The 26,679-nt window shown below is 39.2% G+C and overlaps 1 protein-coding gene across 2 annotated transcripts in view; it reads right to left on the bottom strand.

Moving 5' to 3' along the window:
• The window catches only part of LOC142149708 (uncharacterized), a 70,038-nt gene that overhangs the window by 6,108 nt on the left and 37,251 nt on the right, over nucleotides 1–26,679 (bottom strand). Inside the window, exons 4-6 of one of the 2 annotated variants that reach the window (XM_075205013.1) lie at nucleotides 18,987–19,361; nucleotides 11,675–11,788; nucleotides 5,539–6,782 (exon numbers count right to left, since the gene is read on the bottom strand). In XM_075205013.1, the coding sequence (XP_075061114.1) occupies nucleotides 6,766–6,782; nucleotides 11,675–11,788; nucleotides 18,987–19,361 (506 nt within the window). In that variant the 3' untranslated portion in view covers nucleotides 5,539–6,765. Of the gene's footprint in view, nucleotides 1–5,538; nucleotides 6,783–11,674; nucleotides 11,789–18,986; nucleotides 19,362–26,679 lie in introns of those variants that run through there. The other variant, XM_075205012.1, reaches the window with a different exon arrangement.

The following is a 26,679-nucleotide window of genomic DNA, read 5'->3' as shown; positions in this document are numbered from 1 at the left end:
AAATAAGGAGAGCTGTCAGGATTTAGCTGTAGAGAAATAAGGAGAGCTGACAGAATTTAGCTGTAGAGAAATAAGGAGAGCTGTCAGGATTTAGCTGTAGAGAAATAAGGAGAGCTATCAGGATTTAGCTGTAGAGAAATAAGGAGAGCTGTCAGGATTTAGCTGTAGAGAAATAAGGAGAGCTGACAAAATTTAGCTGTAGAGAAATAAGGAGAGCTGTCAGGATTTAGCTGTAGAGAAATAAGAAGAGCTGTCAGGATTTAGCTGTAGAGAAATAAGGAGAGCTGTCAGGATTTAGCTGTAGAGAAATAAGGAGAGCTGTCAGGATTTAGCTGTAGAGAAATAAGGAGAGCTGTCAGGATTTAGCTGTAGAGAAATAAGGAGAGCTGTCAGGATTTAGCTGTAGAGAAATAAAGAGAGCTGACAGAATTTAGCTGTAGAGAAATAAGGAGAGCTGTCAGGATTTAGCTGTAGAGAAATAAGGAGAGCTGTCAGGATTTAGCTGTAGAGAAATAAGGAGAGCTGTCAGGATTTAGCTGTAGAGAAATAAGGAGAGCTGTCAGGATTTAGCTGTAGAGAAATAAAGAGAGCTGACAGAATTTAGCTGGAGAGAAATAAGGAGAGCTGTCAGGATTTAGCTGTAGAGAAATAAGGAGAGCTGTCAGGATTTAGCTGTAGAGAAATAAGGAGAGCTGTCAGGATTTAGCTGTAGAGAAATAAGGAGAGCTGTCAGGATTTAGCTGTAGAGAAATAAAGAGAGCTGACAGAATTTAGCTGGAGAGAAATAAGGAGAGCTGTCAGGATTTAGCTGTAGAGAAATAAGGAGAGCTGTCAGGATTTAGCTGTAGAGAAATAAGGAGAGCTGTCAGGATTTAGCTGTAGAGAAATAAGGAGAGCTGTCAGGATTTAGCTGTAGAGAAATAAGAAGAGCTGTCAGGATTTAGCTGTAGAGAAATAAGGAGAGCTGTCAGGATTTAGCTGTAGAGAAATAAGGAGAGCTGTCAGGATTTAGCTGTAGAGAAATAAGGAGAGCTGTCAGGATTTAGCTGTAGAGAAATAAGGAGAGCTGTCAGGATTTAGCTGTAGAGAAATAAAGAGAGCTGACAGAATTTAGCTGGAGAGAAATAAGGAGAGCTGTCAGGATTTAGCTGTAGAGAAATAAGGAGAGCTGTCAGGATTTAGCTGTAGAGAAATAAGGAGAGCTGTCAGGATTTAGCTGTAGAGAAATAAGGAGAGCTGTCAGGATTTAGCTGTAGAGAAATAAAGAGAGCTGACAGAATTTAGCTGGAGAGAAATAAGGAGAGCTGTCAGGATTTAGCTGTAGAGAAATAAGGAGAGCTGTCAGGATTTAGCTGTAGAGAAATAAGGAGAGCTGTCAGGATTTAGCTGTAGAGAAATAAGGAGAGCTGTCAGGATTTAGCTGTAGAGAAATAAAGAGAGCTGACAGAATTTAGCTGGAGAGAAATAAGGAGAGCTGTCAGGATTTAGCTGTAGAGAAATAAGGAGAGCTGTCAGGATTTAGCTGTAGAGAAATAAAGAGTGCTGTCAGGATTTAGCTGTAGAGAAATAAAGAGAGCTGACAAGATTTAGCTGTAGAGAAATAAGGAGAGCTGTCAGGATTTAGCTGTAGAGAAATAAGGAGAGCTGTCAGGATTTAGCTGTAGAGAAATAAAGAGTGCTGTCAGGATTTAGCTGTAGAGAAATAAAGAGAGCTGACAAGATTTAGCTGTAGAGAAATAAGGAGAGCTGTCAGGATTTAGCTGTAGAGAAATAAGGAGAGCTGTCAGGATTTAGCTGTAGAGAAATAAGGAGAGCTGTCAGGATTTAGCTGTAGAGAAATAAGGAGAGCTGACAGTATTTAGCTGTAGAGAAATAAAGAGAGCTGACAGAATTTAGCTGGAGAGAAATAAGGAGAGCTGTCAGGATTTAGCTGTAGAGAAATAAGGAGAGCTGTCAGGATTTAGCTGTAGAGAAATAAGGACAGCTGACAGGATTTAGCTGTAGAGAAATAAGGAGAGCTGTCAGGATTTAGCTGTAGAGAAATAAAGAGAGCTGTCAGGATTTAGCTGTAGAGAAATAAAGAGAGCTGACAGGATTTAGCTGTAGAGAAATAAGGAGAGCTGACAGAATTTAGCTGGAGAGAAATAAATGTAGCTGACAGGAGACTGTGAGAGATAGGTTTAAAGAGCAACCACAGAGACAGCTAGGAAAGAGATAACAACTAAAGAGACATCCAGCACAAAGGGATACAAGAGGAATGAGGCATCATCTGAGACTAGATCTAAATAAGAGGGATCATTTATACCTTTGAGAGATATAAATGACAACATTCAAAAACTTGCACATTACACTTACCCAAGATCATACATTATACATAAAAACCCTTCTCAGATGAAAATATTTTAAGGGTCTGATTGTGGACTGCTAGAGCACCGCTGGTTCTGAAAACTTACTGTGTAGCACTATTAAGAACAAATAAGAGTGCTGTATCCTTAATACTGAAGATTTCGGCTATAAAGACAGTGATTATATGACTAGAGAAGAACCTAATGGCATATTTTGAGTTGTGATTATCTAAGAAATCCACTTATTTTGATAGTTTATAGATCAATGTTCATATTGTTCTGATTGCTGTTAAATTAATTTATTGGCTAAATTAAGAATCCAGTATATTTATTTAGAAAGTCGTCTTCACTACTGAATTGTGCTAATTTTTATTAAATATCCCCAGTTTGTTCCCCAATCCTTTCTGACCCGGTGTGCATCTGACTTCCTCTAGATCTCAACCTAACTAGGGCCTTTCCTCTCTATTCCTTGGGGTCGTCGATGTTCCCCTTAGACCCACACACCACTGCCACCACCACAGTATTATTCAAACAAGCGATAATAAGTAAAATCATAGCTATAGTGAGCTTAGCTTGGTTTGGATTCTTTATAAATATAAAGAATCTAAAGCAATACAGGAGTGAATATGTATAAGATTCCGTCATAAGTCAATCCACGGGCAAACGCAGGTGAGGAACACAATGCTGAAGGGATCCATAGCAAAATTTGGAGGGGGCGGCTGGCAATGCAGTCCATAATGCTGAGGACACTCCTCTACTCCTCTGAGCATGTGCAGAGGGCCTGTACATGCTGTTTCAGCTTCACTGCCCTTGCCCCAACATGATGGCAGGTGCAAGCAGTGGCAGGAACTACTGCATTTGCATAGAGTGCGGTGACTATGGTCCCTTTGTAATGTTGGCAGTTCCATAACTGGGGAAAGGGTGAACAATATGTTTGGGCTGCTAAGTTCCTGCAATATCTCTCAATGCATTCAGGATTTGTGTATGTGATGTATTTGTAACGGTTCTTGATACTAATTACAATAAGTAATGACCACAAGCCAAGCAGTCCTCTGATCACAGCAGTGACATCTGATACACTGTTAGAGAACAAATTGCTTTTCATTCATTTCTTAGGCACTTACAGGGGCAGAAACAACAATATGTTTGGTTTCTCCTTAAATGTCAAATCTTGTGCATTTCTAAATCTGCGGTGGAACAAGCTGTTGGAATCGTGGAACGTCAAACCACCTCCAATTATGTGCTGGAAGAAAAAACTCAGGACCATGTATCTTCTGTGGCCTCTTTATTTTTTCAATACAAGTTATCAGCAAAGCATATCATACAGAGAGCTACAGGCAAGATGTACACAACATGGAGTCCCATTATTGCTCCAGTACGCTGATCTGACACATAGTATCTATATTTGACACTATGTATCCCTATGTAAAAATGCAAATTCAGCTTATTTACATCTAGAAAAATATTACAGGGTGTAATGCCTTAGAATCATAGAATTTGACGGCAGATAAGAACCACTTGGCCCAACTAATCTGCCCAATTTTTAACCTATGGTAAACTCAAACCTTATTTGATATGTAGTGCTTTGTAAGGATATCCTTATGTCTATCCCATGCATGTTTAAATTGCTCTTCTGCCTTAGCCTCTACCACCTCTGATGGGAGGCATTTCTACTTATCCACTACCCTTTCTGTGAACTAGTATTTCCACAAATTTACTCTGAACCTGCTTCTCTCCAGTCTCTGTGTATGTCCTCGTGTTCTAATACTTCTCTTCCCCCCAGTGTCAGTGCATGTCCTCGTGTTCTAATACTTCTCTTCCCCCCAGTGTCAGTGCATGTCCTCGTGTTCTAATACTTCTCTTCCCTCCGGTGTCAGTGCATGTCCTTGTGTTCTAATACATCTCTTCCTTTGAAGAATATTTCCCTCCTGTACCTTGTTAAAACCCTTGATATATTTGAAAGTTTGTCATACCTTCAGGTATGATAAACAATTCTCGTGGTCTACTGACTTATTAACACATCTTAATGGCCAAGTGCTTAGAGACAGCTCTGTGTCTGTCTATTCACTGGAATTTAGCGTGCAAGCTATTTTCTCCATTAAGTCAACATCACTTGTGGTCAAGCTACTTCCTGAAAGGGTCACAAAATATCAGTTCTCTGTAAAAAGAACACCTTTACAAAAGTTTACACCCAACATCTCACCAAGAGGCAAGTAAACCTAATTTATGCAAAGAGACATATTTAACATTTAATGTAAATTTTCTATTTTTTAACATAGGATATAAATGAATCATAGGCCATCATCATCATCAATTATTTATATAGCGCCACTATCTCCACAGCGCTGTACAGAGAAATCACTAACATCAGTCCCTGCCCCATTGGGGCTTACAGTCTAAATTCCTCTAACACACACACAGAATAGGGTCAATTTGTTAGCAGCCAATTAACCTACCAGTATGTTTTTGGATTGTGGGAGGAAACTGGAGCACCCGGAGGAAACCCATGTAAACACAGGGAGAGCATACAAACTCCTCAAAGATAAGGCCATGGTTGAGAATTGAACGCATGACCCCAGTGCTGTGAGGCAGAAGTGCCAACCACTAAGCCACCGTGCTGCCATTTAGCAGATGTGCAAAGTTCTAAAGATACAGTCTTATAGTTTTGCTTTTACTTGTCGATTCCACACTGCAGGCCTGATTCATTAAGGTACTTAAATTTAGAAGTTTCTTATTTAAGTCTCTTGGACAAATCCATGTTATAATGCAAAGGGTGAAAATTAGTTTTCTGTTTTGCACATAATTTAAATACTGACTGTTTTTTTCATGTAACACACAAATATCAACTTTAAATTTCAGTGTACAAATAAGCTAGCAAGTATTTGTGTGCTATATGAAAAAACAGTCAGTATTTAACTTATGTGCAAAACAGAAAACTAATTTTCACCCCTTGCATTGTAACATGGTTTTGTCCAGGAGACGTAAATAAGAAACTTCTTAATTTAAGTACCTTAATGAATCAGGCCCTGCATTTGTAAATAGGCATTTAGTGGAATTTATAGTTGACAAGTAGTGCTGGGACAACAATCGTCAATTTATTCTCCTGTGTGGTGTGGTTAGAGTAGGACTATGAACACTTAATGCCAAATCCCACTGGTAAAACATGAAACATTGCGAAACACGGCAAATTTTGAATTTTGCTTATCTCTTCCTATGCAAACTACTACAATAACAATTACCATTAGATCCAGGTGGATTGAATGTAATATTAAGGCCTTACCTGGCTGCTGGGAGGAAACCCACATGTGATGACATCACTGGGATATCCTGTGACAATACAGAAGACTCCGTACGGACAATGGGAAGTGAATTAAATGTCTTTACAATGGACATTGGCTTTAATTAGAGTGGGTGACCAGAGTGACTAGTGATTACTACTACAACAATTTTGTTTTATCTGGCTCATTGTGTTGTATAAAATAGTTTAGTTAAAATTTGTGCTGCCTGGGTATTTATACACCTATATAGCTAATAACACTAATGACAACAATTAGATTTTTGTGCCAGTTGGTGAGTTTTACAAAATTATAGTCTTGTATATCAATGTTTTGTATGATTCAATCAACTAGCTTTGTAGCCGGTGGAGAAAAATAATTCAGCTGTATAACTCTGATTAATACATTAGCAGATGTAAGTGCTATAGGGAGTGTAGGAACTAATATGAAGAACTACAGATATCCACAATCAGCTCCACTCTGCCCCACACAGTGTAAAGTGCTGCTGACAAATTAACACTGATTATTTTTCGAGAGCCCTGTTTGACATGATAGAATTGGGGATGGAATGTGTTTGTTTGTCTCTTATGCATGTTTCAATACTATTTATTAATGGTAAAAAAAAAAACTAGAAATATTTTTTTAGCAAACATTCACCGTTGGCAAATTAATCACCAACCATCTCTAATTGTGAACATTGTTTAGCTGATCTGGAGCCAGGGACCAATTGACAGACTCCTGGGGCCTGATTCATTAAGGATCTTAACTTGAGAAACTTCTTATTTCAGTCTCCTGGACAAAACCATGTTACAATGCAAGGGGTGCAAATTAGTATTCTGTTTTGCACATAGGTTAAATACTGACTGTTTTTTCATTAGATTAGAATATCTCATTCACAACCCTCTTCTTTTCATTCTTCCCTTGTGATGTTTGTACCATAGATCTACATTTACAAGCTATGATATGATTTAAGTTTGCATAACATTAGATTGTTCCATATGAGATCAGATTATGTCGTACAACCACTTCTATATCTCTTCTTAATGTAAGGAGGTGGACTGTGAACGCTTGTGTAGACAATCTCCTCTTCCTCTATTGGATGATGAGCTGGTATTCTTTGTTCCAGTTTGGCTTTGTTCACTTTTTTATAGAGAGAGATATCCTAGGTAATAAACAGTGAGATATAGAACATTAATGTAATTAAAGATTTCAACAGAACTGGAAAATTAATATTATTATTATTATTATTATTATTATTAACAACCTACAGTAGTGACCACATTGTATAATGCCAGCTTATACCACTGAAGAAAGATGGCCATATATCAAGAATGGTATAATAACAAGGATGCCATGTAAGAAAATGAATACATTTTGCAGATAATATATGCTGGCAGTAAATGAGGTTGGCTTTATAAAGGGGGTGGTATAATGTGGGAGCACTGTAATAATAATTGACACATTTAAATAAGAAAGATGTATTTAGGGAAGATAATAAAACAGAAGTAGAGGTAATTTTGTTTTTACTCCTTTGGATTGTCCATTGGATTGAGAATGATAAGCAAAGGAGAAATTTAATTCAATTCCAAGTTACAAGGATTTCCATAATCTTGACAAACTGTACACCCCAGTCAGAGATAATCTCTTTAGGACAGCCATGTAAGCGAAATATCTTTTTAACACAGAGCTCAGCGAGAGTTGGTGCATTAAGAAGACCATTAAGAAGAATAAAATGGGCAGCCTTAGAGAACCGTTCCGCCACCACCGAGGTGATGTCATAAGCCTTACTGATAAGAGCATCTGTTATGAAGTCCATGGCGATATAAGTAGTGAACTGTAAGGAGTGTATCAAGTTGTTGTGTGCTGCGCACAGGTTGGACAGGTGGTAACAAATTCCTTAACTTCTTTATGAAGGATTAGGCCACCGAAAGCTTTGTGTAGTAAGCTCTAAAGTCTTCTTAACTCCAGCATGGCCAGAAAAAAGACAGCTATGGGCCCTAAGGGAAAAGTGTCTTAAGAAGATTTACGGCCACAAAAGTTTTACCAGGAGGTGAATTCAGATGTGATCATGATGGGGCAATTCGAAGAATCTATAAATTTAAAATGGAGTGATTCACATTAGAATTTTTAGAATCTGTGCTTTCAAAAGAACGAGAAACAGCCCTGGCTTTCTTAGTCCTATCTCCTGTAAGAAAGGTGACACAAAGATCAAACCAGGTGAAAAACTGTGACCATCTAGCTTGGTGGGAATTTAGACACTGAGCCTTGTTTTGAATTAAAAGTTTTTTTATGATCAGTATAGATAGTTAATGGAAAATGAGAGCTTTCCTGGAGATGTCTCCGTTCTTCCAGAGACAATTTTATTGTAATTAATTCCTTATCCCAATCTTGTAATTAATGTCTGCGTTAAAAAATCTCAGGGAATAAAATCCTCACAGATGCTGTTTGCCAGAAGATGGTCATTGGGAAAGAATAGTGCGCACGCTTATTGAAAAGAGGCAAATAATTTGTTAAAAAAGTCTGTAAGGGATCAGGTTGCCTAAGGAGAGGAGCAGAGATAAAAGCTTGATTTTGAGAGATAAATGCTTGAAAAGCCTGAGGTGATCATTCCTTGAAATTGGTCCCTTTCTTGAAATTGGTTCCTTCCTTAGTTAAAGCTGTAATGCGAGCCAATGGGGTCGTGTGCTCTCAAAAAATGGGTGATAATAATTGACGAAAAATTGTTGGATCGCTTTAATGATGGCCCGGATTTTCTCTGGATCCATCTGCTATCCAGTGCCTGAGACAATGCAACCAAGAAAAGGAATACTGTGGTCCTCAAAGACACATTTCTCTTCTTGCAGAACAAAAGATGTTTGCAAAGACAGGAAAGTACTTCAGATACATGGGAACTATGAGAGTGTAGATCTTTAGAAAATATTAGAATATTGTCAAGATACACCTCTACACAGCAATACAAAAGATCTCGTAAAAATTTTGCTCACAAAATTCTGAAAGACCGCTGGAGCATTACAGAGACCAAAAGGCATCACAGCATACTTGTAGTGGCCATCAAGGATACTAAAAGTGGTCTTCCATACGTTACCTTCTCTAATATGAATTGGATTGTAAGCTCTTTGAAGATTGAGTTTTAGGAAAATGTAGGCTCCTTCAATGCAGTTGAACAATTCTGTGATGGGGAAAAGGATAGCGGTTCTTAATGGTGATGGAGCTGAGTCTTTGGTAGTCAATACATGGTCTGAGACTGCCATCTTTCTTTATAAAAAACAAAATCCTGGCCCTGCAGGAGTAGATTTCCTGAAGAATCACTTGAATGTATTCTGTCATAGCTTGAGTTTCATGCACCGAAAGATGATAAACCCAAACATGTGGTGGCAATTTCCCAGGGAGAAAATCAAAGGAGCAATCTCACACTATGTGAGGAGGAAGTTCTTCGGAATGTTCCTTTCTAGAACATCTCAAAAGGATGCATACTGAGAGGGAATAGCAGGAAAATCAGAATTATAAGTTACTGAAGAACATCTGAGAGGAAGACATTTTTTTGGACAGGTGTCCTGACAATCAGAGCCCCAGGCTAGGACATGTGCAAAATGCCAATGCAAAGTAGGAGAATTGAACTGAAGCCAGGAGAACCCCAGAATGACTGAACAAGAGGCCTGCAGAATGACAAGAAATGAAATAGCCTCCATGTATAAAACCCCTGCTAAATTGTAGCACCAAGTATCCTATGACCGTCAATTGCAGTTAAAATAATTGGGGTTTTATTGGAATCACAGGAAGTGCTATCTTGGCAGCCAAGTCTGGAATAAAAAATGTCCCCGTGGCACCAAAATGCCAGAATGCAAGTAATGATATAGAGCCAGATGAATGCGCAATAAAAACTTGAATAGAAAATGCATTGCTGTTAGTTTTAGGAGAGAGATTCATAACTCCTAAACTGGTCTCTCCCTCATTGATTAGGGTTTGAAGTATCCTGGACGCTTGGGACATTTAGCTACAATATGTCCTGATTCTGTACAATATAAGCACAGATTGCTTTTGAATCTTCATTCACATTGTTCAGCAGATAATCCTGAATGTCCAAATTACATGGGTTCTTCTTGAATTTGGGGAGGCGTGTTCAAACGGGTGCAAATGAATAGCTGCCCGACGATATTGGTACTTTTCCTAAGAGAGTTCACGAAAGCGTGTGTCAAACTTGCACAAGGATACTAAGTCGTCATGTGAAAAACGGAAACACGAGAGACAAGTTCATCCTTACGCCTGTTGGAATGACAAAAATTAGCCACTAACTCCTCTTTATTCCACTGTAGCTCAGAGACAAGGGTGCAAACTTTCACAACATATTGTCCAAAAGAATGAGGTCCCTGTCAAAAATGGAGAATGCCGGCAGCTGCACAAGATGCCGTCCAGGCTCATGGAAAATATTACAAACAGACTCCAAAAACGAAATGCTGTTATGAAGTAGAGGATCGTTGTGCCCAAGCTAATGCTTATCCATAGAGAAGTAATATGATGTAAGCCGTTTTGGCTTTCTCCAAAGGGAAAATAGGTGGAAGCAATCCAAACTGAATAGCACATTAGTTTAAAAAACTGCACATTGTGGGGTCACCATTGAAGTTAGCTGGTGTTGGAATCCGTAGCTGAGAGGACCCTGCTGATGTCACCAGAGCTTGAGATGCAAGAGACAGTAGAACAGCAGGAGCTGCTGGAGTCAAAGTGGTTAGCGTATTTTACAATGAATCTAAACATATAGACAAGCCCTGCAGACATTGCATCAGCTGATTCTGGAGAGATTCTTGGTTCTCAGTCCGTTTCACCAAGTGTTGGAGTAGGTCTTGGGGGAGACAGATTCCCCACTGGATCCATGGAGGCTAGAGTGTACTATCATGAGCACACCAAGAGAGAGAGAGAGATCCTGAACTAGCTTAACATGGCACTACCCATGCTCAGGGTGTGGAAACTAATGTAACGCAGAAGTTCTCTAGGGACCTGGGCAAAGAGGCACCAGGCAAGTTGCTGCTGGGTGGTGGTCATAATGTATACCAGCACTGAACAATATGGGGTGCAATAAAGACTGCAGATGCGGAGTACAGGGTAGACAAATCCAGACAGAAATGTAGGCACAGTGGAATACACAGCACTGGAGAGTCAAGTGGAATAATCAGGAGCACAGGATACACAGGGAATACAGAGCAATAGGACAATGCAGCAATGTGGAGTCAGGAAATCGCCATTGAATACTCAGAGATACACTTAGAGGCGCATAGAGCAAGTTTAAATAGTGCACCAGGACGTGCAGATTGTGGGGAGGAGACACGAGTGGTCATGTGACTGAATCTGTATGTTTCAATGTTTCTTTGTATGTGATTGTGCCAGACAGTAATTGGAGTTTAATTTTCCTTTAATACCTTTAATATATACAGTAAAATAAGAAAATTTAAGGTAAATTTAAGTGATTTTATGAATTTATATTGACCAAACTGACTTGGGATTCACATTAAATAAAAACAGAAATAGGAACAATAATAATTATACTTCCTGTTACCTTGTATTATCACACGTATGTGCATAAAGAAAATTGTGTTTGCTGGTTTGCATTTGGAGAGGACAGTATGTGTGAAATCATGTCAGTTTTGTTTTTATTTGAGAAGATGGGTTCTCTGTCCAATTCCTCTCTGTCACACCTTAGGTATATGTGTTATATACTGGTCCACCTCCTGAGGTTTGGTATAATGCAGCAATTTTGGAACATACTGATTGTTGTGCAGTTGGCTTCCACAGGGAGACCTGCGATGTATTTTATGGACTGAGCAAAACTTGTTACAAAGATTATTTCCGTTTCTTATTTCAGAAAAATGTGAGACCTAGTCGATCAACAAGTGAAAAGAGAGATTAAAGAAATAACAACAATGGCTACAATCTTGGAATAGGTTAGTATAGAGTTCCTGGTAGGAAATATGCGCCAGAAGCGATTCAGATATTTGGAAATCTGGCGTCCTTCTATAGCAGACACAATAAAATTAGCCAGGTAGAAGTCTAAAGTCATCTCACCTGTTGCCTTTAAGTAGATGAACATCACGCAGGCGATGATCAGTTTGAGTGAAGCAGAGATGGACATAATGATCAGTAGATTATTTCCATTCTCAAGTGATTCCTTAGAAGATTCTATTGAACACATAAAATACAAATAAACAATTGTATTAACTCCATTAAGGAAAATGAAATAAGTAATAGTACAGACAAATAGCACATCACAGAGTCGGAATAACACCTACTTATTTTGTGTGTTAACGTATAAAAAAAACCACAATAGGGTAAAGAAAAAAGAAGGAAACAATTGTCAGCAGTAGCATTTAGTATAGTACTGTGCACATATATTCTAAATTACTTGCTAATTACATTTAAATCTTTATATATTTCCTTTAGTGCAGTGGTTCTCCCTTGTTTGCATGGGTTTCCTCTGGGTGCTGTGGTTTCTTCCCAGAGTTCAAAAATATACTGCTACTTTAAGTGGCTGCTGACCCCTAGTGTGTGTGTGTGTGTGTGTGTGTGTGTGTGTGCTTGTGTATCAGGGTATTTTAACTGTAAGCTCTAATCGGGCAGCGATGGTGAGTGACAAATAGTCTCTGTACAACACTGCACAATATGGTGGTGCTATATAAATTAACAATTTTTAGCCGCCTTAAAACTGGCTCTTGGATCCGCACAGATACCACACTTTAACCTGGTGTAGAAACATTAGATCACAAAGGGCCTGATTCACTAAGGATCTTAGCTTGAGAAACTTCTTATTTCAGTCTCCTGGACAAAACCATGTTACAATACAAGGGGTGCAAATTAGTATTCTGTTTTGCACATAAGTTAAATACTGACTGTTTTTTCATGTGGCACACAAATATCAACTTTAAATTTCAGTGTACATATAAGCTATCAAGTATTTGTGTGCTACATGAAAAAAACAGTCAGTATTTAACTTATGTGCAAAACAGAAAACTAATTTGCACCCCTTGCATTGTAACATGGTTTTGACCAGGAGACTGAAATAAGAAGTTTCTTAAGTTAAGATCCTTAATGAATCAGGCCCAAAGTTACTATTATATTGTATGCTCACTATAAGGTCTGAACTCCTACATGAAGAGTAAAAAAAGTACATAAAGCAGAGACATTATCACAGTAAAACATATATCAGTCTGGCATGGCTGGACTACATAGAGAACACTGGTCAACATCATTAATAACTTACAGTACATACAGCTGTAGCCACATCCCCAGCTCCTGATGCCAACTTTCCCTTTCTCACTTCAGTGCTGGTTCATTATAGCACAGAACAATGACATTCTAATATCTTCTGACATTCCATTACAACGGCCCTTTATGATATATAGATATGGGCAGCTTACTTGGGAACAATGCTAGTGAATAAAATGTCCAGCAGATTAATTATATTTAATTGAAATGAACTTAAATTGATCAATATGTAAAGTATACAAATCAGAGCAACTCCAATTGATCTGTATGTAAGTAGGTTAATCTTCATTGTGTAGCACAAGACAGACAATATTCTATTCACACACACACACACACACACACACACACACGTGTATAACACACACTCTCAAAAGAAAGTAAAAAACATCAATCATTCTAACTTGGTTTAAGAGACACCAATGACTGTCTCAGCTTTGTAATGACATTCATTTCTTATATATGTTTATATTTAATATATTATCAGTACCGAATCTGTGTTGATGAGGAAACACCCATCTATCCACCATGGGCCCGATTCATCAAGGTATGCAAACGCATACGCATTTGCTAAGGTAGTAAGGTAGGCGTTATGCTTTTTCACTTGAGAACAGTAGGCGTTCCCTCTGTGCAGTTAAGTGAAACTGACGTCACTCATGTCTCAATTCCTTGGCAAAAGTTAAGGAAGGCCAGGGTCATGTTTAAGGCCAAAACAGGTAGCTCAAACAACTATTAAACGCCTTTAAAAGTATATTTTGCGTATAAAGAGCAAAACAAAATATGCACAAAATACATACATATCAATACAGACAGTTTGTAATTTATTTATTTTTATAAAAAAAAATTAAAAAAAATGGGGATTTATATATATTACAAACGTTCCATTAGTATGCTTGTGTAAAATAAGCCTTTTTTTCTTTACAGACACCTTTCTAATAAATGCAGCTCGCAAGTGCAAGATGTTTGATGTTATTTTGGCCCTTTGGCCTCAATCCGGAACTGCCGGAATGCCGGTATTAGTTAGCTTAATATAGCGCCCTCTGCTGCTTACTGGCTCTTCAGTAAAGTACACTGCAGTTTGGTATGCTAGGCAGATATCTTCTCTGCATTGTGGGGATCAACTTTGATACATACTTCCATACATATATATATTGGACATTACTCAGAGACATTACAGGTATCTGTTAAAACACACTTCATGTATGCAGGAATGGCTTTCTCAGTGCATCCCCCATTTATTACGGTTGCCGGAATGGAGTGCACAGTGCATTCCACTGTTGGAATGGTTGGCTGAGTGCATTCCCCATTCATTCCGGCTGCTGGAATGGAGTGCACAGTGCATGGGTAATTATTTTATTTGTTTAAAAATGTTGCACAAACAATCTACTTTGCCTAAAATATTTATTTAAAATCTCTTTCAATTCTCAACAACGACCATTATCATTAGTCTCAATGTTACATGGGTGATTTGTCAGTTGTTGACACCTTTGCCTGCGGTACCGTAAAAATTGGACCATCGTGCAGCTCCAGTGGCGCTGGAGCGATCTCCGCCGGCGTCAGCCCCAGTTACTCTGAGAACTACGGCAGGAGATTATAAGAAGTGAGTTCTCTATTAATCGGCAAAAAAGTGTGTAAACATATATTTATGCTATATTTTACCAAATATGTTCACCAAAATCACCGAACATGGCCTACCACTACACTACATATCAATCTTCCTCCACGTTAGAAAAGCCATTCCCCTTCCAATGCGCCCAACCTGCTTTGGCTCCTGTCTCCTACATTTGGCTACTGAACATTTACTTTCCCACATGATTTATTGAGACACTTAAGGACATTAATGCAGGTTTTTGAATCAAGCTCTCCAACTCTTGACCCCAGTGCTGTAACTTGCTGACCTAAGCTTAAAAACCATTTGCAGATTTGAGTACCAGAAGTGTTTTTATTATTGGCAACACATTTGAAAGGCAGCTTTGAAAAACCAAAGACCTTAGCTCATTTTCAAAGATGTGGATGGTCCTATAAGGTGTAACTGGCTATTTGCACTGTGAGGGTGTCCCAACAAAGGAAGATTTCTAAAGTGTTGCCATCATCCACAGTATTTAATATACCTCCACTAATTAAGTGGCGCTGTACAGAGAGAACTCATTCACATCTTTACCTGCCCCATAGTAGTTTGCAGACTTTTAAATACCCTAACATTTACACACAGACTACTGGCAATTTCTAAAATTTTAAATATTAACAGGCCAGTAGTATATTTTGCAGTCAACACATGCAAGTATTGAGCAAACCTGCAAACTCCACACAGAAGAAGCTATAATCAGGACTTGAACTCCTGACCCCAGTGCTGTGAGAGCAAAGTGCTAACCACTAGGCCACTGAGATATTCCACATCCCTATACCAAACCCAAACATTAATGACAGGTCATGTGATATGCTTTGTGTTTATCATGTTTAGCTCCTTGCTTTTGTACTAGCTAATATTTGTGTCTGCTGGCAATGCTAAGTTGATTAAACATGTATGATCACCTGATTGACATAATACTATTGGTTTATTAAGCTTAGGAATGTGTTAACAATACCCTGTTTTTTTTTTCTTGTTTCCAACAGACCGGGCACGCTGGGAACGGCGCCAACGCCACCGGGCGGTGGTGGAGGAGGAGGAGGAGAATGAAGAAGAGGAGGATGATCAGTATCAACTGCAGCTGCAGGTGCCAGTCCAGCCCGAAGACGAAGCCGACCCAGATACGGAGGCGGAGGAGCAGGGCGAGGACCAGGACGAGGCGGAGGAGGAGTCTGTTGACAATTCTGAGGCCGAGTCCCAGCCTGCGCCCCAATCCGCCACCTCCGCCTCTGGGAAGGCAGAGTGGTCTGCGGAGTCAGACCCCGATGTCCAGCAAGAGCAGGAGGATGACAGCCAGCTGCTGGTGCCTCAAGCTGGTGAGGCATTAGAAGATAGTTAGTCTTTACAAGAAAGGGTTTGTTTATTTTGATACCACTGCAATGTGCATAAAACTTGGGACTAATCCCTGCTGGAACACATGTTGATTAGAAGGTGACATTTATGTAATGGGTTGCAATGATAAAGGAAATCCAAATGTGAGTTTGTGTAAACAAGAATAGAACCACAGCCATCTTAACACATGGTCACACAGGGCAGGGGCAACACGTACAGACAGGTCCGATTGACTGGTCAACTTCTCAGTATATAGTGATAGTGTTATAGATTTTCCATGAAATTATCAAACAAAACTCTGGCAATAAAGCAAGTTAACGTTTGGTTTGAACACTTGATAAATCCTTACATTTTTGACAACAATTAGTACTGTACCACCTCTGTCTATATGATTAAACAAATGATTTGGCATTTACATTTGAACATATTTGCTTTGCAAAATAAAGGGACATGTTAGATTTTCAAAATGTTTATAGATTAATGTCTGCTCTTCAGCAGACGTTTGATTTGACAAACACTGCATTTGTGGGAGCTGGCAATAAGTGAGCTAAATTTTCAGACTAATTTTCAAATATTAGCTGTGAGTTATTTTGTAGGTAGGGCCTCAATGTAGTGATTTTTCCTTGGGACTATAATGCTGTTAATACCACCCTGCCCACGGTCCTCTCCCGGGGCACACCGGATTGTAGTACAGCTCTAAAAATGCGACACCAAAGCCTTATCAACGTGTAATGTCCGTCCAAATGGTTTTGAAGGTAGAGGCCTAACATTTTACATTAATGTAACAGTACACATCTCTAATTCCTGTTTGTTTGTCAAAATAGGTTTACATGTATTTAATGTTTTTTTTTCTGGTTTCTTTCAGCACACATGGAGGAAGCTGACAGTTGGCCTCCACCACCACTAACATTGTCTGAGATCAGGGCCAACATTGCAGCATCTTGGGACAAAATAAAAAACCTGCAAAAAGAGCAGGATAAATGCTTTGAAGAGCTGGAGGCCAAAATGGACTACTGGTCTACATTACATCACTAGTTCTTTTAAAAAAAAAAAAAAATTCCATGTAAATGGTTTTACACATTTTTGTACATATGTTTATATTTGTTAATATTTCTCAATTTATATAAGTTTTTCAAAAAACAACCTTGGTGTGTGTGTCTTTATTCATCTAATTATCCCACATGTGTGTGTAAGGACAAAGGAGATTGTATATACTAACCCAAAAAGAGTAACATTTAAATAAGATGTTTTTTTAGAATTCCATCATCATTTCTCTAGCAGAAAAGAGGTTGTGATTTGCTGTTTGCATGTCATCCAAAAGGAACATGTGCCCTCCACCAACAAGCCACCCCTATAAGAGGTTTTGCATCTGTAGGCCTTGTGTGCAAGATAAAGTCCAAAATATAAAACGCCCTAGCTAGTTACCAATTTCCACATATCATGTGTCATTGTAGTGATAGTCCAAGATTACGATCAAGTGTCAGAGCAAAGCCAGGCACACATTGAAGAGAACATCGAAAGTGTACCCAGAAGTGGCGTAAGGCAGAAGTGCAAGCGAAGCAAAGGACCATGGTACTGGAGTGTGGTGAGCGATCTGTTTGGATAAAGCAGAGTACATCACATAACGTGTACGCCGTGGATCCAGATGAAAGTGGGTTTGCAGGCAATGTTGCATTTAACTCCAAGGAGGCTGTCCCCTACAACCCTCCCCCCCCTCTTAGTCCATTTGTAGTAATGAATGTCAGCATGCACATAATAATGTGCATGGGAAGTGTGGGCCCTGCGGCTTTTTAAAAGTTCACCCCAAAAAATTATTTACTTACAATATAGTATGCATTTGAGGACATATTTTACAATGTGGTTGAGCCGGTATAACAAAACCAAATAAAACCTTTGTGTGAAGTTCCTGCATTTCTTTTTAGCATAATGATTCCAGTCCACACAATAGTTCTGGGTATGCTTGGTATTTGAACTCTTGGCTGCTGTGTTGTGAGTAGAAAGTGCTAACAAGTAAGCTACCTGTGAGTTTGCTGTTTTGTCAGTAATTAGTGTGAATAATGAAGAGTACTATTAAGGGTCAGTTGCCTGTGTAGCTCGCATGCTGTATTGTTGGTGTTCATGAGTTCAAATCCAGACAGAAACCCTTAGGGCTAGATTTACTAAGCTGCGGGTTTGAAAAAGTGGGGATGTTGCCTATAGCAACCAATCAGATTCTAGCTGTCATTTTGTAGAAAGTACTAAATAAATGAAAGCTAGAATCTGATTGGTTGCTATAGGCAACATCCCCACTTTTTCAAACCCGCAGCTTAGTAAATCTAGCCCTTACTCTGTGTGGAAGTTGTATACACTCTTGTGTGTATCCTTTATGGAAGAGTATGCTGTGCATTTTGCTGAAAAGGCAAGATGTATTTACACTACATACATTTTGATATATTCGTTATTCATGTGATTTTAATGTAGCCATGTCCATGCATTTGCGCACTTTACGGCGACTTGAAATCCTAAACACAGAAAGATCTTGAGCAATGTGTTTGTTAATAGTGTGTATTACGCTAATTACTAGCAAAGGATAAACAACGTTCAGAGTGTTCCACATCATTGTTATTTGCCAGTGATTAATGAGTAGAGAGCAATCTCGTAAAAATAAGCTCCAGGCATTTGTGTTGTGTTCTGTTTAAACAAACTGTTGGTCCCTCCCACAGTGGGCGTGACGTATACATTGCTTAGCTTCCCGTCAATCGGTTGAGATCCGTCGCTTGTGCTTGTGCCATGTTAAAAGATCCACAGGTGGGTGTGTTTTATAGCATTTGCACTGCTTATTTCCGTCCCTTAAGTGTAGAGGACCACAGGAGGGTGTGTTTTTGCTGTTTGAGATGCCTATTTCACTCGCGTAAGTGTTTACGTCACTCAAAGTATGCAACGCAGATGCGTAGGCGTTTGCGTACCTTGATGAATCGGGCCCCATGTTTGTATTGCTACAATGTAAAACAACCTAAGTTACTCTGGATATCCTGCTTATCAGTCCCATATGTATGTGGGACTGAGATTTAGCAGATGTATTACATTAACCAGTTCACACAGTAGCAGTTTATGAGCCAATTTTACACTCTTGAAAACAAATCAGTTTCTTTTATCTGTTATCATTTATTTATATTTTACCTTTCACAATCAGTCTGGTCCCTTCTCCATATGCAATTATTTGCTGATATTGGTTGTCACCTACACACATCTTGATCATCACAAAGCAGTGGTAGGAGGCATTGTCTGCTATCTGCACCCCCTGTATGTGGAGATCTGCTGATCCTGTTATATTTGTTCTTCCTCTATAACTGGGATGAACCATTTCCTGGTAAGGGTGGTAGGCATAAGGTCCATGTGTGCTGTTTATTCTCCAGTAAATATTGACCCACAGGACATCTCTATCACTGTAGTGTCTGTAAGGACTATATGAGCAGTTGAGAGTCACAGAACCTTCTGTGTCCGCTGTGATATTATTTGGCTGATTAACAGTAAATTGTGAGGATGACGTTGAATCTAGAAAGATAAAGTGATATAAGACAAAGAGAGTTCAACATCTTTAACGCATTCAATGAATGCAGTTTAGAGCGAATGGCTAGTATATGATAGACCCTTGAACTTCCACATGTTCTTCTGAAACATTTTGTTAATTATAATAAGTATACGTTTTGTAAATATTTTCAGAAATAGAAAAGAGTCCATAATAATGTAGGAAACCATCATATGGGCTCCAATTTCAATAACTAATCTTTCCTCTATGATATGTTATAAAATATAATATATTCTTAAGCGCTCATACTGAAGGGGTTAATTTAAGAATTAATTTCTGCAAAGTACATAGTTCCGTGTCGCTCCCTGTCTTGGGAGTTGCCGATCCCTAAAAACAACCAATTAATCAAAAATGCATGGACAGGTGCGCCATAGGACTGAACAGATATCAAATGTCAAAATAAAAATAACCAGTATGATTATTGCAGAGTAGCAGGGGCGCACGGAGGATTTTTCAGGGGGAGGTTTCCTCCACCCTGAAAAAAAACAAAACCCTAGAGACCTGCCGCGCTCCGTTTCGGCTGCACTGTAGTATACAGCAGCTGCGGCGGTGCTGTATACAATACATATACAATACAGCACCGCCACGGACGCTTCTTAGACAGCGTCGTGGCTGCTGAATACTATAGTGCCGATATGCAGGGCACTTTTTTAGCGGGGGGGTGGGTTTCTGGAGACCCAGAAACCCCCCCTGCGTGCGCCACTGGAGTAGGTATTACTTTATGTAAAAACAATTTATTGCAACATCAACGTTAAAAACACCACATAATATACACTAAAATAGCACTAAAGGTAATAAAAATTTCTCTAAAGACTAAAATAATACCAATGAATATAAATTAGCATCTAAGTGTCCTGAGTTCCTCTAAAAAAACAGGTAATCCTTATGTAAATAATGAGCTCTGTATCCTGCAGAAACACGATCACAGATAAAGTGACCAAGCTCAGATCTCATTTGAAACACTGTCAGAATGCATAATCCTTTGTTCCAATGTGAATGGCCAGTTCACTTAATTAATGGGATGTAAATCAATAGTAAATGCAAATGTCATAATTAATCCTGATCTTATTTGTGCATCATTTTGGTCACAAAGTTGAAATGAAAAATCATATTAAGAGAGACGTTGGTAGCGATCTCACCCGATTAGGAGTAATAGCTGATGGGGGAAAATCTCCCCTTCTTAATATCCAATCAAGCAGACAGGTATCTCAAAGTTGGAATCTCTCCATGTCTTTCCTAATTATGTTGCCTAATTAGCTTGGTAATTATGCTAGTTAAGTTTTTTTCAGCACATTCTCACAAAATGCTTCCACTTATATTCACCAAAAAACACTGATGTCTAAAATTGTAATATGATCCCATCTTGCGGACAGTGTTTATAACGAAACATACAGATATTTGCACAAATAATTATCTTGTCTGTATGGGAAACCATAATTAGGCAAAATATGTTTTCTAACTATCTTCTAGAATGAGAAAAACATATCTGCAATGATGAAACGAGTCAGATAAAACCTTATACCCGTGGATGAGCCCAAGAAGCAGCTTTATATTGATCTCAATTTCTCTCTTTTTATCTTCTTATAATGAACATGCAAAACTACTGTGCTACCAGATCTGAGAGATGTGTGGACTAACACCCGGATAAACGTGGAGAAATCCCAACTGTGAGCTGTCTGCCTGCTTGGGTGGATATTAAGGGGAGGAGATTTTACCCCAACAGCTGTTACTAATAATTAGAGATGCTCACTGAACCCCGTGTTTTGGTTTTGGATCTGTATTTTTTAGAAAAATTACCAAACATGCTAAAATCACATAATTTTGCACTTTTTTTGTTCCTACGTTATTATTAACTTCAATAACACTAAATTCCAGTCATACACAGTCAATTTTAACCACCTCAAAGGTCACAATATTATTTTCATCCACTTTCGGACAAATACTGCAGCGACCTGGCTGGATGCTAAGCGACAGAGCAACGACACAAACACACGGCGTTTTATAGCACATCTAGGAAACATTGCCACACAGCAAGGGCAGAAGTGGTGCAAGATGGAATTGTCCTTGGGCCCTCACACCCACCCTTATGTAAGATTTTGAAAAGGACATGTACAGTTTACCAAACCAAGCACTCCAGCGGCAAGGAGTACCACTTTTGTGACTGAAGTGTTTGGTTTGTTTGGGCCATCACAAAACAAGCTAGAAATAGCTTAGCTGCCTTAAGCTCAACAGTGCTGTCAATGAACTCTACATTATTAAACCATGTCTGCTTGTGCTGCATCTTTAATCTCCTTCTCCTCTGTGGACATCTCCCTCTCATCCCTGAAGTACTGCCAAACTTATGTAGACACAGGAATGGATATTACAACTGGAGTGGCATTAGATCTGCTTCAGACAGACTGGGACATAGAACATGTGGGCAGCATGGAATCCGTCATCTTGGAATACGCTGCATCGAACAGAGATTTAAACCAATATATTGACTCAGTTGAAGAGACTGTACTTATGTTAAAACTTGACCCACTGGATGAGATCCCAGATTCAAGAGAGCTTGTACACAAGAGATACACTGCGCTTCAGAAGAATAATACAGAGGAGGCCCTGAGGCAGAATGATGTATATTTCCAGTTTAAAGAACAGCTAAGAGACCAGAGAAGACAAATGGGTGTGTCACCGGCCCCTGCAGATGAAGCTTTGGAAGATGAGGACGAGAAGATTGCCATCACCCAGAGCACTCCTATAACACAGTTGGAGATGGTGAACCCAGTGAAAAACAAAGTATATGGTCACACGTACTAGAGAGAAGCAATTGAAAGGATGACTGAAAACAAACTTCAGAAGGGTAAATCTGCCAGTTGTCCAAAAATTGGCTGTGATCACTCTGACATGAGTATATCGGATCTTGTTCCAGACAATGCACTAAAAAGAGGTATTGACATTCACAAATAAAAGCAAGGGCATCAATGAGCTTCGACTTGGCCCCAATACTCCAAAATTTCAAATATAGCTAGGTACCTTTAATTTAAAGTGCAGATCACAAACACTTTGTGCAATACTGATGACACAGCAGCAAAGTGGAAGGTTTGAGTAATACATATACACGTCTATTTAGACATCCATGCTTACATTACTTCTTTAAGCAACGTTGTTATTTGTTAATAAAACTGTTGTCTTTATACTGTTAAAAACAATATGAATAATCCTCCACTTGCTCTGGCACAGTAGAATGTCATTGGAGACTTTTAAGAACACTGCCAACCCTATTATTTGAATTTCTGTTTCAGCGCTGAACACTGCCACCTTTCCTGTTTCTGGGTGAGCTATGGCACAGTAGAATGTCACTGGAGACTTAAGAACACTGCCAGCCCTATTATTTGACTTTCAGCACTAAACACTGCCACCTCTCCTGTTTTTGTGTGAGCTATATCTCGGTAAAATGTCACTGGAGCCTTTGAAGAACACTTCCAGTCTTATAATTTGTCTTTCAGCACTGAAAACTGCCACCTCTCCTGTTTCTGTGTGAGCTACAACTCTGTAGAATGTCACTGGAGACTTTGAAGAACACTGCCAACCCTCCTTTTTCTGTTTTAGCTATAACAATGCCCTACTGCACTGGAGACTGCCAACAACCCTGCTACCCCTTCTGTGTCTCTCTGTGAAATGGAGCAGGATCTCTGTGGAGGGTGGAACTTAAAGAATCAAAAACTCGCGAGATGATGCACAAATAAGATCAGGATTTATTATGATATTTGCATATATTATTGATTTACATTCCATTAATTACGTGAACTGGCCATTCAATTTGGAACATAGGATTATTCATTCAGAGTGTTTCAAACGAGATCTGAACTCAGGCACTTTATCTGTGATTGTGTTTCTGCAGGAGACAGAGCTAATTATTTGCATAAGGATTACCTGTCTTTTTGGAGGAACTCGGGACACTAATTTATATTCATTGGTATTATTATAGTCTTTTGAGAAGTTTTTACTACCTTTAGTGTTGTACATTGTGTGATGTTTTTAACTTTGATGTTGCAATAAATTGATTTTATATAATGTAATACTGACTCTGCAATATTTATGCTATAGTTATTTTATTAATTTGTCTATTAACCTTTTGTCATGCCTGTATCAAACATTGGTTATATGTTATAAGGCAAACTAGGCCACAAGAAAACAATAAATATAAGGGGAAAGTGGTAGATTTGGAAGGATTATTTTGTCTTCTTATGGGCGGGTTAACTAATATGTTTTTTATAAAAAGCGACAATAAATGTTTTCCAAGTACATCTTAAAATGTGTTAATTTATATTACGTACAACCTAATGGAAATACATTTATTCAACATAGCTCCTAATATGAGTACATTTATACTAAACTACACCTTATACTTTTAAAAGGCTTTAAATCTACTCATTGTGACTAGTTCTTTTTAAATGATTATTCACTAAAAAAAGAATGCTATTTTGAGTTATTTTTAATAGGTTGAAGTATCCTTGAACTCTTGGGGTCCACATACCACAAATTAAGAATTTAGAAACTAGTGAGAAAATGATATTGCTAGCACTAGCCACCTGCCTATCACTCTAAAATTATCATCTGTTTTTGTTTAGCCCTACACAACCCCGTTTGTTAGCTAACTTAGCATGGGATGGTACTAATGAAATCCTAAATGCCAATATAAAAATAAATGTTTATGCTAATAGTATAGCCATGGCTAAGCTTCTAATGGTGTGATCTATTATATATCAATAATAATATAAAACAGTCTCCATGTATAAAGTCCCTACTCGTAAAGAGCCAGAGGAGCAGATTTGAACTAAATTGTAGCACCAATAATCCTATGACCATTAACTGCAGTTACAAAAAATTAAGGTTTGATTGGAATCACAGGAAGTCCTAATTTGACAGCCGAGTCTGGAATAATAAATGTCCTTGAGCCACCAGAGTCCAAGAACGCAAGAAAGGATATAGAACCAGATAAATACATAATAGAAACATGAATAGAAAATGCATTGCTGTTAGCTGTAGGAGAGTGATTCATAACGTCTAACCTGGCCTCTCCCTCACCGGTTAGGTATCGGAGTTTCCTGGACGTTTGAGACATTTTGCTATAATATGGCCGGATTCTGCACAATACAAGCACAGATTGCTTTTGAATCTTCTTTCACGTTCTTCAGCAGATAATCGTGAATGTCCCAATTGCATGAGCTCTTCTAGAGTTTGAGGAGGTGTGTGGAAACAGGGTGCTAACTTAATAGCTGCCCACCGTGATTATTCATGTATGTCAATCTTGTTGCACTGGGAAACTATGTAGTTGTGTGTACTGCACTATGTACTGCATGCTACTGGTATGGGAGCAGTGCTGTATACTTCAGACACTGGTTTTAATGTCCCAGCACTGGATCTAGCTCAGCATCACAAACACAAGTTTATACTGAAAAGGACTCATCTATTTAGTATCACATTTAGCTTTTTGTTGTCAATGTCAATCTGTGTGTGTCACTGTTAGCATTTCTGTGTCAGTCTACATGGGCAAACGCAGGATTTGTAGAGGGGGGTTTCCATGCCGCCAGTGGGCGTGACCAGTATGCATGGGGCATAGCTATAATTTTAGACAATGCTTGGCTGCTCTCCAAATCTTACTTTTCCCATCATATACAATGATGTGTGCACTACTGTTAGGTGTACGTAGCTCTCCCTTTTTGAGCAGTGGCGTGTGAAGCTTTGTATGTACTGACTCAGTCAGGACATAAAAAGTCCTGACTGAATGTGTCAGAACACTTGGCAGACTGTCCTGCTCTCTCTTACCTGTTCTTGCTTCTTTCCCTACTTGTTGCTGCTACTCATGTCCTAAGATCAGCTGCTGCTTGTTTGGATCCTGGAATGTTGGGTCCCTGTTTTGAAAAAGGACATGTACATGATATAGAAATCCCAGCAATGAGTGAACACAGTAGTCCTCCCTCCCCCAAAGCAGCCCGATATTAAATAAAAAGCACCAACGTTTAAAAATTAAGCATTCCATCAACAACGCCGGACAGTAAATTAATGTCATTCACCTTTAATAAAAAGATCCATTTCTCCTCAAAACAACCCTAAAATTAAATTAATAGTATTTACATTTAATAAATAAACCTATTTCCTCCCCAATATTAAATAATTAGCATTCATTTTTAAGAAATGGCTCCCCTTCTCCCCAAACTCAGCCACACATTCAATTAATAGCGCCCAATTCACCCCAGCATTAAATTAATAGTCTCATCATCACACTTCTAATAGGTCCACCATAACCCCACTATCAAATTATATATCCCCAACCTTCACCTCACCAATAAATTAAAAGCTCCCACTCTCAACCTACTATGGAATTAATATTTCAAACAAAATCCACATTACATAAAATACCCCCCTACACTTACATTAAAATCCCTTTTCCGCCCTTCCCCACACGCATATTAAAAGTCCCTCCAAGCCTATGTTTACAAAGGAACTAATGTACTTATACATTAAATCCCCCCACTTACTGTTACGACAACCAGTGCGGCATAAAGTTATAGAACGAGGTCTTCACCTTTAGCAGCCGCCTTTCCCGTAGAGGTCTTAAACTCTAAGTAGTATAAGTTTATACTCACAGGGCTGCGCACAGGTATACGAGGTAACACACGGAATGGAGGCAGGCCAGCGATCTGCAGACTGGACGGAGCAACGGAGGAGATGTCAGGTACCAGCAGAGTCAGGGTCACAGGCAAAGGTTCAGAATCCAGGGACAAGCAATAGGTCATTTACAGGTAATCCAATCAAAGGTTCACACCAACAATAGCTCAGGAGCAGGCTTAGACACTGGAAGACAGAACTATAAGCGGCAGGGAGGCTAAGCCCTCCCTGCCTTAAAAACAGGCACTGGCCAATTGGGCAAGCATGTAATCAGCCCTAGAGGCTGCCATAATCATCTCCACATGATGATTAGCGCGCGTGCTCGGCTGCACCTAAAGCCGGGATGCGGCGCTATCAACTGCAGCGTACCGACCGTTGCCTAGGCACTGGTCGGGACGAGACCTAGAAGTGACGTCCCGGTCTTTATAGTGATGGCCGGGACGCAGGTGAGAGAGTCGCGGCAACTGGGCACCGCAGCGGCTCGTAACACTTACATTAAAAGCACATGAGACCCTACACACACACACACACACACACACACATTCACACACTTACTCTCTTCATCTAGTGCTCTGTCTTGTGTCCTCCTACAGACAGAAACACAAAGTGGCTGATCCCGGGAGCAGGGTC

This window comes from Mixophyes fleayi, chromosome 4, assembly GCF_038048845.1.
Source record: "Mixophyes fleayi isolate aMixFle1 chromosome 4, aMixFle1.hap1, whole genome shotgun sequence".
Classification (NCBI taxonomy): domain Eukaryota; kingdom Metazoa; phylum Chordata; class Amphibia; order Anura; family Limnodynastidae; genus Mixophyes; species Mixophyes fleayi.
This window is presented reverse-complemented; position numbering and strand designations above follow the sequence as displayed.